General features: G+C 37.5%; 1 protein-coding gene across 4 annotated transcripts; it reads right to left on the bottom strand.

The window, feature by feature from the left end:
• Positions 1-3,755: 3,755 nt before the first annotated feature.
• bub1ba (BUB1 mitotic checkpoint serine/threonine kinase Ba) lies at positions 3,756-11,740 on the bottom strand. 4 transcript variants are annotated; one of them, XM_026999049.2, is made up of 16 exons: positions 11,590-11,740; positions 10,881-11,062; positions 10,685-10,785; positions 9,875-9,990; positions 9,753-9,790; positions 8,965-9,055; positions 8,778-8,865; positions 8,401-8,651; positions 6,594-6,739; positions 5,958-6,089; positions 5,750-5,835; positions 5,499-5,657; positions 5,223-5,359; positions 4,738-4,882; positions 4,434-4,549; positions 3,756-4,285 (listed from the first exon to the last, which is right to left on the bottom strand). In XM_026999049.2, the coding sequence occupies exons 1-16, from the start codon at positions 11,625-11,627 to the stop codon at positions 4,138-4,140; spliced, it is 1,974 nt and encodes a 657-aa protein (XP_026854850.2). In that variant the 5' UTR covers positions 11,628-11,740; the 3' UTR covers positions 3,756-4,137. The 4 variants fall into 4 exon arrangements, with proteins under 4 accessions (XP_026854850.2, XP_035380449.1, XP_035380450.1 ...); XM_035524556.1 differs by having other exon boundaries at positions 9,875-9,987; XM_035524557.1 differs by having other exon boundaries at positions 10,881-11,187; positions 11,590-11,616.
• Positions 11,741-12,191: the final 451 nt, after the last annotated feature.

Here is a 12,191-nt window from a genome sequence, read left to right as displayed (position 1 = left end):
ACAGTAAGCTATGACACATGCCATAGTGTAATTAGTACACTAAGCTATGACACATGCCAGCATAATCAGTAGACTAAGATATAACACATGCTGTGACTTGACACATGTTGCCTTAATAATGCCTTCACTGGTATGTTTGATTCTAACCTACTGTACTTGGATATATTCTATAAGTAAATGAAAAAACACTTTTGTAAGTCTGCTAAATGCCATAAATGTAAATGTAAATATAATTCTCAATAGGTAGGCAGATGCTAAACTTGTGAGCATCACCTGCCTAGCAGAATGATATGCTTTATATAATTATTTTTGACTTATTCTTCTCATGGTTCTCTAAACACACTGAAAAAAAAAAACATTTATGACAACTGCTGACAAACTGCAGGGCATTCACATCATGTTAAAAGACCTAGATCATTTAAGAATGCAGCAAAAAAACAAACAAACAAAAAAAAAAACTGATCTTGATAGCATTCACTTTCTACAGCTTTGGAACTGCTAATATCTTGCCATAAACCTCAGACTCCTGCCTTTGCTGTAAACAAGACAGTTTTTTTTTTAATTTACACCACAGGGTACTAAATAGCTAAACAAAGCTACACAGGCAAGCTGCATATGATTTTCCTGTGAATACTGTCTAGTGCATTTGCGTAAAGCAGGTTGGCCCCACTTCATGACCAATGCACTATGGCTGTTGTTCTATTATACACAAGGGTGAGGTTAAGGTACCTTCATGACAAATTTGCCTTTGTACTTGGTATATTGATTTTTTGTATAATGGTATCTGTTTGTATTACCACACCAAATGTTTTTTTTATATAAAAATAGGGGAGGGGGACAATGTCTCTACCAGAGCAATAAAATTTATAACTAACAATGTCCTACAATTGGATGATATTCTCTTCACCTGAACATGAGCTCTCACACAGAGATGACACATAACCCGCAAAAAGACTTTGGCTTCATTCTCTTCCTGATGAAGCCACTATGCTGCAGCAGCCAAACACATTCAGTATCACATTACTGGGGCCATCCCTATCACAAGCATTGTTTTCTGTAACTATTGGTAATTTGAGTTCCCTTTCCCACAGGACACATAAGAATGGATTCTAACCTCAGATCATGTGATAGAATCTTTTTTTTTTTGTACTCAAGAAACCTCAAGCAAACTGAGTGAAAATAGGGATGTCTTTCAAGAGGTCAGTATTTTCAAGAGATTTCTCTAAACCATTCAGATTTAGTTTCTGACATCTTGTCACATCATAGTAGAATTTGTCACCACATACTAGAGATAGTGAGCACACTACAAAGGTAACCCTAATTTCCCTAAATCCTAAACAAGACCATATGTTGTTCCATGCACAGTATACTATAGCATCTCAATCACTGAATATTATTATTCATTATATTTTATAATGTAGGATGGTACAGAATAACAGCAGTACTATGTTTTTACTATTCAAATTACTCATAGACTGAAAGTGTAGTGGTAGACTGTTTGCTTTGAGACAGTCAACATTATTACTGCATGTTTCTCAGCTAATGACATTTATTATTGCTATGTATACAGTTTCCCCTCTCTAGTACTACCCATTATTAATGGTAATTGTTACATTAACTCGGCCCAAGCCCCCTGAGGTGAACTTTCTATTGTTCAGGTATTCCACAAAATCAAGATGGAACACTAACACAAACAAAAAAAACCAAAAAAAACTTTGCCTTGTCCTACTAGATGAAGTGGCAAAAATGCTTTAAATATTGTATCTTGAAGAAAATCACAAGTCAGTTAACCTTTTCTAAGACAGTATAAAAGTGTTAAAAAGCGTTTGTATTAATATCTGTATTAAAATCTGTAAAATGACTGTAAAAGCTCTTCTATAAATTTGAGTACAATTTTTAGAAAGCAGAAGAGGAAGCGTTTGTAAATGCCTGAACTGAGAAAGGACAGCATGCAATAAGTGACTAACCTTTCTCCATCTCCTGCTTTCATTCACCTCCACATGGCTTCCATGAAGCTACCCTCCTCCATGAAGCTTTCACTTCCCTACCCTTTGTCGCAGGTTGTCAGGAGTCCCTTCCCGCTCAGAGCTACCTTCCCAATTCCACCCGAAGAACGGAGATAAAGGGGAAAAACCCTTACCTTTCTGTCTAGGAGCGAAATATCTGCTTCAAGACAATCACTTACTCACACCATATCTCAATCTGTGTGTCCATTACACAGACGTACAGAACAGTGGTAGTTGTTCCTGTCAACATGCACGGCACAGGCCACCACATGTTCTGAGGAGTTGGGCGCGTTCTTCCCTGGAGGAGGTGCACAGGATTTTAAAGCAGTCTCTGTCTGGACTGATTCACCATCACAGCAGACCTCTAACGGGGGCTGCGTATAAACTATAAATTAAGAGGGAAGAAACTGCTATTACAGATTGCTGGACCAACATATCCCTCTGTAAATGCAGAACACTCTCAGTTTGAACATGCTTGTTTAAAAGTAAAAAGCTTATTCATATTTCTGAAGGTGGAGGAGGAACTACTATTTATTTGATTAACAATAGAGTTTTATAACCAGCATTATATATGCAATCAAGGGAGGTAAAAAAAAAACAACCCACTTCTATCTTCTAAAGCCCAAAGGTAAATGGGCTACCGCCAGAATCAAAAAGCTATTTTACAATTCCCAGACATTCCCTTATTGTGCAACTGGGGAGCAATACAGGAGTATCATCTGCCAAAGGTTATAATTGTTCACAAATAAACCTTGTGGATGGTACTTAATCATCCATATATCATTGGGGGTGGGGGCCAGGCACAGTTTAAAACAACCATACACTTCCTAATAATACAAAATATCATTTGAAAGCAGTGGCATTTTTGACACACCCCTGAGTCATGCTGTGCTCGACTTTAGCTCACAATCTGTACAGACATGTATGCACATGATATAGTTAACAAAGAAAGTCAGTGTTAGTGCTTACTGTCCAGCAAATATTATCTGATCAGGGAAAAATGCATTCTTATGAATTCACCTGAATATGTACATTCCATAGCATTCAAAGTTGAGGATTTATGCTTAATGACAAGAGATGTCAACAAGTGACAAGTCATAGCCTAGAGCTAAACTTTGGACCACAGCTCTGTTTCAACAGCCATTAAAAAAAAACAAAAAAACAAAATGCAGTGTTTATCTTCATTTTTAAATAAATACACCAGGCACTTATAGTCTGAGCTCAAATCCACGAAAGACAGCTTCTATTCACAGGGCCATTGAGCCATGCATTCCAAACTTGTGACTTGCTTTGGGGTGGAGTAAGGTGTGACTACTCGCTCACCCAGTGACTCTAACGATCTTAGCCTATCGGCAGTGCCTTTGTCGCAGCTTCATCCTCGGCTTTTGAAAGGAAACAGATCTTTTAACTGGCCAATGTAACAGCAAATATTAATCCACTATGAGATACAGCACCTGCAGTCTTAGCTGCCTTAAGGCTTGCAGTACACATAGGCAAGTTGCTATAAAATATATATCTACTTTGATAAATCTGCAGTTGTCTCAGGAGATCATCAATCAAAATAAATCTCTAAAATATGAATAGATTGAATGAACAGCATTTTTTTTTATCTGAAAAATATAATCAAAAATAAGAGTATCAGAATCACATTTTTCATGCATTCACTTCTCACCCATTTTACTTTACTACTATGAATTTTCTGAAGGCACCAGTAAAAAAAAATAAATAAAATTTTTTATTTGAGAGCTCAAGTTGCTAGAATACACTCATGCTACAGAAGTCATTTAATTATAGAGCAATCAACACCCAAATTATGCCTGATATCCCAATTTAATAAAGAATAGCAAAAGCAACACAAAAACTAACAATATTACATATTTGCAGTGCTAGACAGGTATTAGTTGTGAATATCTGCTGTTTTTCAGCATATTTGACAACTTACAAATCCAACACTTTTGCAGTCTGTATCCAAGAAATATTGTTGTAAGACAAATATAAAATAGTGCAAAGGATATTACATTTGTATGATATAATGTAGAATAAAAGAGAAAGCATACCACAGGTATAGGAGGTTGGTATTCATTGTAAAAGACAGTGAGAAGAATAAGGAAAAATCAGACTGACAACATAACTACAGAGGAAAAAGACCTTCATAAAGACCTTCATCAAGAGCATTCATTAAATTGCTGATCAGGTTCGACAAAACAGTTTCTGTTGACTTGTCCTCTGGATTCAAAATTGTGTGGAAAAATTCTTCCCACAATGGGCCAAGTGGGTCACTAAAAAAAAAGACGAACATGGCAAACAATCAATAAACATCCTCATCAAACAAAATGAGAGAAAATGGAGTATGAATTTAAAAATGTATGAAATTGCGTGATTTATGCCATTACTGGTCTAATAGATAAACTTGTATTAACTCTGTACCTGACATGAGTTTCAGTCTTCTCTACCAAACTCCAGTATGAGCCCTCTTTAATGAGTTCCATGCTTCTTCCAGCCAGTAACAAGTGTACTATTTCTGCAATGCCATAGAGGTCAACCTGTTAAAAGGCAAGTATGTGACAAAATTAAGAAGTATAACGAAATGACATCCTTACACTGTACTATGTAGTATCTCCTAATTTTCAAATTTCTTCAACATATTTAGCTGCAAGAGGGGAAAAAAAAAAAAAAAGAAAAGAAAAAAAAAAAGAGAGAGAGACATTTCCAGGCAGCCGAAAATATACACCTGGTATGGAGAGGCAGAAGGCAACAATAAGCCCTGTCTAATGTAGTCCTGAGCAGAAGAATAAGCCTGGACCATCTTCACATCAGTCTGCAGCTTGAGATCCAATGATCTGGAGAACTCTATCCCAACAACATTGTCTTCACAGCTGAGAAAAGAATGATCACTTAATTTATCATTAAGGCATGAGGGAGAGTTCCCCCCTGCCCCTTTTAATGTATTCTTATTTTAAACAGAATCTTCGTGCCTTATTCAAGGACTGAATTCCTGAATCACTTCCCCTGGCAGCATAAGGCTAGAACTGACTGTTTTGACAGTAAACTTTATTGAATTTAAAAGCCCTGTTGAAATGTTAATGCTGTAGTAAAACAGAAGCTAGCATACCTATAGGAGGCTTGCAGCACTCTTCTGTGGTGCTCCTTCTTATTTTATTTATTTATGAAGTAAACTGCTTACTGCTTCTAAGATTGTGAGTAGTTCATCTGTACCTGTGGCACACCAGCAGAGTGTCAGGCCGCAAAGCACCATGAACAAGATGACACGAGTGCATCTGTTTCACCATCTCCAGTAACTTGATGGCCAAACGTGGAACATTCTGTCTAATCACATGGTTTTCTACCAAATCCTATACAGAAAAAAAAAATACACCAAAATACTGAACATAAAGCTGAGGGTCAAACAACACAATCAAGTACAGCTGATACAAAGATATCTAGTAAGCTTAACTTTGAACACCGTCATTTACAATTAAGAGAGCACCATACTTGAATGGTTTGCCCTTGAGGAACCCTCCAGAGTGTGAAAGAGCCATTCTCATAGAGGTAGCAGGTACTCTGAGCATGGCAGTGCTTCAGATTGGCTGGCAGCCTGGCTTTCAGTTGAGAGCTAATGTAGAAATCCCAAGGTACTGAAGATCTGTCCACCTGCACTAGACAGATAAGAAAGCTATTTCTCTGTTCAGCCCCTCCCACAAACAAACACTGACAGTTAAAATTCATCATGCTCAAAGACATACCTTAATAAACACATTCCCATTGTTTGACCAATACAAGTACATGTCTGGATCAGCAATCTTTCTGAGGAAGAACAATGTTTCACCATCTAGGATGATAAATAATATTCAATCTGAAGTCAATTATGGCAAAAAAAAACCCAAAAAAACCCCAAACAAACAAAAAAACCCCACTGTGGACAAAAATAAATAAATAAAATGTAAAGCATACCAAGACTCAGGTCATCCTGAGCCTCTGGAAGATTCCCTGCCTTCTTGTTGAAGTTAGCAAAAGAACTCAGGTCTACATTATCAAGCAGTGCTCTTCTGACCTCCAGGCTAAGGGGATTAATTGTCTTGGTTTCTGAGGAAACAGCCATGTATAAGATATATAAGTAAACATCCTATATTCAACAGCAGAGGATTCAAGTCAGTTATTGACTATTGTTAAATGAAGGTAATAATTCTGCAGCAGGTTTTTGGAAGTTTTAAAAAGTATACCATGTAAGACTACACATATTAGAAGCTAGGCAAATAGGTTGCATAACACTGAAAAACACTTCTTGGTGCTCCAATACGAGTTGAAAAGGCATAAACAGCTCGCATCACTAAGTAAATACCTATTATTCCATTGTAATGAAAAATCTTTTTTTATTAAGTCACATTCTGTTACAACCTTTACGATTTTCAATGTGTAGTCTGTGAAAGTTTTTTAGTGCCCCCTGATGGCCTGATATTGCACCAACAAATTCCAACAAACACTGAAATATTCTATTTTACTGGCTTACCTAGGAATATCAACTTTTTTGACAGAAAAATCTTCATCACTTTGGAGCATAGTGTTAGTTCTCTTAATAGACTGACTCACCGGGGGCTACAGTCGACTCTATTCTTCCTCTGGTAGACAGGTTAACCTCTGCATTTCCAAAGAGATTTGAGGTTCTTCCTCGTGATTCAGGCTCCAGGGACGAGTAGGAGGTACAGCCCCACTCTTGACTGATCTCTTGGATTGGGCTAAAAATAAAAATAGCGACGCATTTGGAATATCAAATAAAAGCATGTCAACAAAAGCTGATATTTCAAGCCTTAATTAATTTAGACTTTTTTGCATGTTCCAACTAATGAATTCCAATAAATACATATAAGAAGAAAAAGCAAATGAAAATTAATATTATTAAAAAACACCAAAGGCCATTGCTGAAGCTGCAGCAGAAGCATGCTGTCGGAAAAGGGGAGAGTAAAAGCAAAAGAGTTTTTTTTCGGTAATCGTGGCAACATTCAGTATAGACAGCTGTTGCTAACCTGGTGAGGAGCAAAACCATGAAAGCATGCAGAGGTATAGACAGACATTTTCTGAATTAAAATAAGCAATCTTCATTTCAGTTAAAAATGTTTATGTAAATATTTATGCAAATCTAATTTGTGACCTTTATTCTAATTATCTGGACATATGCTGCTAAAAAACAAACACCCACCCACATAAATACCACATATATGTCGATGAACGAAAGACTCAAGTTAAACATAAATTATTGTAATAAATTATGTACTTCGTTGAGAACAAAATGACGCAACAGTCAATTGCTGTCATCAAAATCATCAAGCCACTGAGGGCTGGATTCAAAAGCACATGAAAAATCAAAGTAAAAAAACTGAAATCACAGGCTGACCCAATTTGTGTGAATTTCAATCACAGCAACTCAACGCGACTCAGTAGTGTGTCTGGCCCCTACATGCCTGTATGCTTTCCTGAAATTGTATGGGTATCCTCTTTATGAGACTGCGGATCAGGGCATCAGTGAGCTCCTGGACAGTCTGTGGTGCAACTTGGCAGCATCAGATGCACAATGTCTCAAAGGTTCTCAATTGGATTCATGTCTGGGGAACATGAGGGCCAGTCAATGGCATCAATGCCTTCATAATCCAGGAACTGCCTATGCACTTTGGCCACATGAGGCTGGGCATTATCCTGCACCAGGAGGAACCCAGAGCCCACTACTCTAGTGTAAGGTCTGTCAATTTCTTTGAGGATTCCATCCTGATACCCAACAGCAGTCAAGGTATCATTTGGCATGACATGGTGTTTTGTGCAACCCAAGGATATCAGTAACCCACCGGCAAACCGTTATGCTGGATGATGTTTCAGGCAGCGTAGCATTTGCCACGGAGTATCCAGACTCCTTCATGCCTGTCACATGTGCTCAGTGTGAACTGGCTGACTTGCCAATTCTGGTGTTTTCTGGCAAATGCCAAACAAGCTGCATGGTGCTGGGCTGTAAACACAGATCCCACCCATGGATGTCAAGCTCTCATGCCACCCTCATGGAGTCTGTTTCTGACAGTTTGGTCAGAAACATGCACACCACTAGCATGTTGATGCCTTTCTATGTCCCTGTACATCTCTCGTGTAATGGCCCATGTCCTAGTAACCCCTCCATGCTCTTGAGATTGTGCTGGGAAACACAGCAAATCTTCTTGTGATGGTACATAAGGATGTGCCTTCCTGGAGAATTTTGACTACCTGTGCAACCTGAAACAGCTACAAGTACCACCTCATGCTACCAGTAGTGACATTAGCAAAATGTAAAACTACAGTACTGTAGAGACTGTATCTTAGTACTCTAGTTTATTGCAGGTTTGTGCTTAAACTCAAAAGCAATAAGTACTTAAAATACCTTAACTTTTTTGTCTCTGCTACGGTATCAGAGATTGGCTCTTTGAAAATTACAGGGGCAGTTTTGTTGAGGGCCTCACGGTCCTCCATCTGACACGTCTCTGAAGGGTTCTGCCTCACTGGTCCTCCAAATGGAGTGGAAGCCATTTGGGCAGCACGAAAAAAATCACAGGTGTCATCTGGACTTCTGCAAAGAGTCTTATTCCAGTGGCCATTGATGATAGCCTCCTCCGAGCGTGAAATGGAGCTATCCTGTGAAATGAAAGGGATTACCACAGCAATGAAACTACCAGAACAACTGGCTTTCTGCAAACACATATACAATATGTAGAACATATCCAAATGCTCTTACATAAAACAATTTAAAAATTAACTTACTTTATCACCAACACATTCTGATGCAGGCTGTCTGGCCTTCAAAATGGAGGTGGGAAGTTTCAAAGTTTTATGGCTCCTTGAGGATGATCTTAAATATATGGGGGGGGGGAACAGAAAAAAAAGTCTTAATACATCTGAAAAACCAAAGAGAAATTAAAAAAAAATTTGGAAGTACATTTAAATGTACCTTGTATTTGGCTTCTCAGACAAAGTATTCTCATCATATACAGTAAACAATTTAGGTGCCTTTGAACTCCTCTGTTTAAGTGCACTTCCACCTAAAAGGTAGTCATATTAAAAAGTATGTATAATAAACATGAAGTCTGGAGACATTCTCTGTGGGGAAATAAACGTGGTCTGGTGAAGATAAATTGATACTTTTGAGCTGAATATGATTTTGGAATATGGAGTGCTGTCTTAACTCAGAGAACTGTAATGATCGAGGGATTATTCGGTAGTATACATTTCCACAGCAGGAGGAAATTATTAGTTATTATTAATCATAACTATTAATATTAATTATTATAAGTATATTATATGTATTATTAGTATATGGTGCAGTCCATTTAAAAACTATTTGGAATGCATGTTTCCAAATTACCAAAATGTGACCATTTAACATTTGCCACCCTACCCCATTAATAGGGATTTGTTAATAAGTATGTTTACTATTAAAAACTGATACTGATTTTAAATATGAGATCATTTCCTTTACTTAAAAAGACAAAGGTTAAATGGAGTTTCCATGTCAACACAGCAAGAGACAATGAATTTTTGCAATATTACTAAAAACTCTGGGAAAACACATAAGTACACTTAGAAAATTACTCAAATGTTTTAAACAGTAAAATTTTTACATTTTATGGCATTGCTTACTTGTGTATGTTGATTGTACTTAAGGCAGTGAGATCAGTAATAGAAACAATGATAATGTAAACTAGAGCACAAGAAGAGGACAACACAAAATTTGCTCACCTTGTACCATATCTTCATCTTGGCTTACTGAAGTATTTCTGATGAAAGAAAAATGAGCCTTAAAAATCACATCAAAGTGTTGTTGAATTATTGAGACTACAAATGCATGCTATCAAATCTACCTGATGGCAGAGCTGCTGGGCATTTCTGGCTCACTATTCATTTTCAGTGGACAGGTCTTAGGCTCACAAGTGCCTTCAGCTGTCTGGAGGGAATGCCGTGGCTCCTCTTCAAGCTGCTGTCATCAAAAAACACAAAGACATCCACAATGGCAGGACACAACCAGTCAGAATCAACATACTCTCAGAAAGGGTCATGTAGAAGTAGGACTTGTCTTCCATTTGGATATGTGTAACTATACCAACATCTGTATCCAACAGCAACTCCATTTCTACACTTTGCTTGTAAACAGATTATTAATCTTAATGGATTTAAGGCAGTTTCTACATATCAGACAGCAATTGGTTAGAAATCAGGTGGCTTGGACCATAATGATAAATCGCCAGCTCTTAATACATATAGAATAATAGGATGAATTTTAGCACACAACGCAACACACTTGTGTCTGCATAATGTGAAAAAGCAGCTGACCACACCTCACTTGTCCTTAGTAAACCACCAAAGGCATTTTAAGTAGGCTAAGACAGCACCGAACATATCTGGACCATTTATCACTAGGATGTTGCAAGGCTCTTGATGGCTGTCTTGACATTTGGCAGTTTTGTGGGCAAAAGGTGGGCCAATGTGGAATTAATTAATTAATTTAAAATATTATTTATTTATTTACAGATGATCTCATTTACTTTATATATATATAAACAAAGCATAACTTGGTTAGGGCAAGACACCACCATGAGGCTGGGCCATAACTATGTAAATTGTATAAAAAAGATAATCAATGTTAAGTTTTGTTGAAATATTGTTGCACTTACCTGATCCTGGGCTGCATTGTTTTTCCCTTGAATAAGTTTCTGCTTCTGCTCAATTTCAACCTTCAACTCTTCCTTGACTTTGCCAAAATCTAAGACCTTTTCTGATGAGTTAAAGAAAAAAAAAACCAACAACATTTCCTTCTTCACCTTGAATGCAATTGTTTAAATATGTGCATGTGTTGTTTTGTTTACATACCGTCCAGGTGTTTAAAGTAGCACTGAGAATGCAGCTCTTCAAATGAGTACTCCATGTCACCTCCAAATACAAGCTCCTTACAGTACATACTTTGAACGCTGCCAGCCTGCTCTTTATACTGGGAAACATGGCCATCTTGAGTTTCATTTGGTTGCACACTCGCCATATGGTTGAATGGGCGGCTACGGTACAGCAGGACAACATGCCATTTACATCAAACTGACAAGTATGTAAAGACCATTTGGAATCATTTAAGGCAAAGCCCCAACAGCTGTTATTTAACTAAGTACTTCATCTTCCGTTTCCACTGTGTTTAAAGAAAGACAGACAGACAGAGAGACACAAAACTTTCAGATTTTAGATTTCTCACTCCTTAAAACTAAGGCCAGTTAAGACAGCTAATACTATGTCACTCAGGATGACAATGGCAAGTTTTAAGCGTTGATATAGCTTTGTATGTCAGCATATAACGTTACAGTAAAGCGTGCCTGTACATTGGATGAGTAGCTAGCTATCTTACCTTAGTTAGCTACGACAACTAGCTAGCCTATCTAGCCAGCTAGCTAGCAAGTTAGTTAGTTAAGATAGCTGTCTTGGGCTCGGAAATTTGTAGGAATACATTTTACTGCCCACCTACAAACATTTTTGCTAGAATTCATTTCACATAGCGTTATAGTTGCTAGCACAAGTTTCCGCATTTTTCGCTTACTTGCTCGTTTGCTGTGTACCCAATTCCTCCTTCTCCATGGCCCAAGCTAAATCTTTAGGTGATCCTTTGTTCACACTTTATGCAAACTATCCTAACTAGTAAGTCAGCGTAACGTCTGATTAAAAACTAGCTAACTTTGCCACTAACTGCTTGTGTGCTGGCTAAATGAGCAGACTGCTAATGAATTTCGAGGTGAAATTTCAAATATTATCACGTGGTAACGACGCAGGAACACGTAATTCTGTGCGCGCTTTTTCGGGCTTTCGAGTTTGAACACACAGTACAATACATTTCTCAATCATGAGGTTATTATTTTTAGAAAATCTGTAACCTACAAACAAAAAGTGTCATATCTGCATTATATTAATAACGTTCAAGCAGATGATTGCCGTTTTTAAACGCCTTTGTCCGTAGCCTACTTTTAAACCTTCTGATTTTAAATGTTCTTGTACTAGATGTTGTGTAAACCGACATAATTTAATTGCACTCAGCTATACTTTTCTTTCATGGATTTAGGAAATTTCCCTTGCTTCTTAAACGCTTTATTAAAATTACAAAGGAGTCAACATTACCTAATAAATTACTTTCGTATTTTAAGCACG

The sequence above is a fragment of the Electrophorus electricus genome, chromosome 3, assembly GCF_013358815.1.
Source record: "Electrophorus electricus isolate fEleEle1 chromosome 3, fEleEle1.pri, whole genome shotgun sequence".
Taxonomy (NCBI): Eukaryota; Metazoa; Chordata; class Actinopteri; order Gymnotiformes; family Gymnotidae; genus Electrophorus; species Electrophorus electricus.
The sequence above is the reverse complement of the archived record's forward strand: the minus strand, read 5'-3'. Positions and strand labels throughout refer to the sequence as shown.

Coding starts and splice junctions, on each gene's coding strand:
- bub1ba (XM_026999049.2), bottom strand. CDS start 11,627: ATGGAGAAGGAGGAATTGGGTACACAGCAAACGAGCAA. Junction 8,652..8,777: donor CAGAATGTGTTGGTGATAAA/GTAAGTTAATTT, acceptor TTCATTTCACAG/GATAGCTCCATTTCACGCTC. Junction 5,658..5,749: donor ATGGGAATGTGTTTATTAAG/GTATGTCTTTGA, acceptor TGTCTAGTGCAG/GTGGACAGATCTTCAGTACC.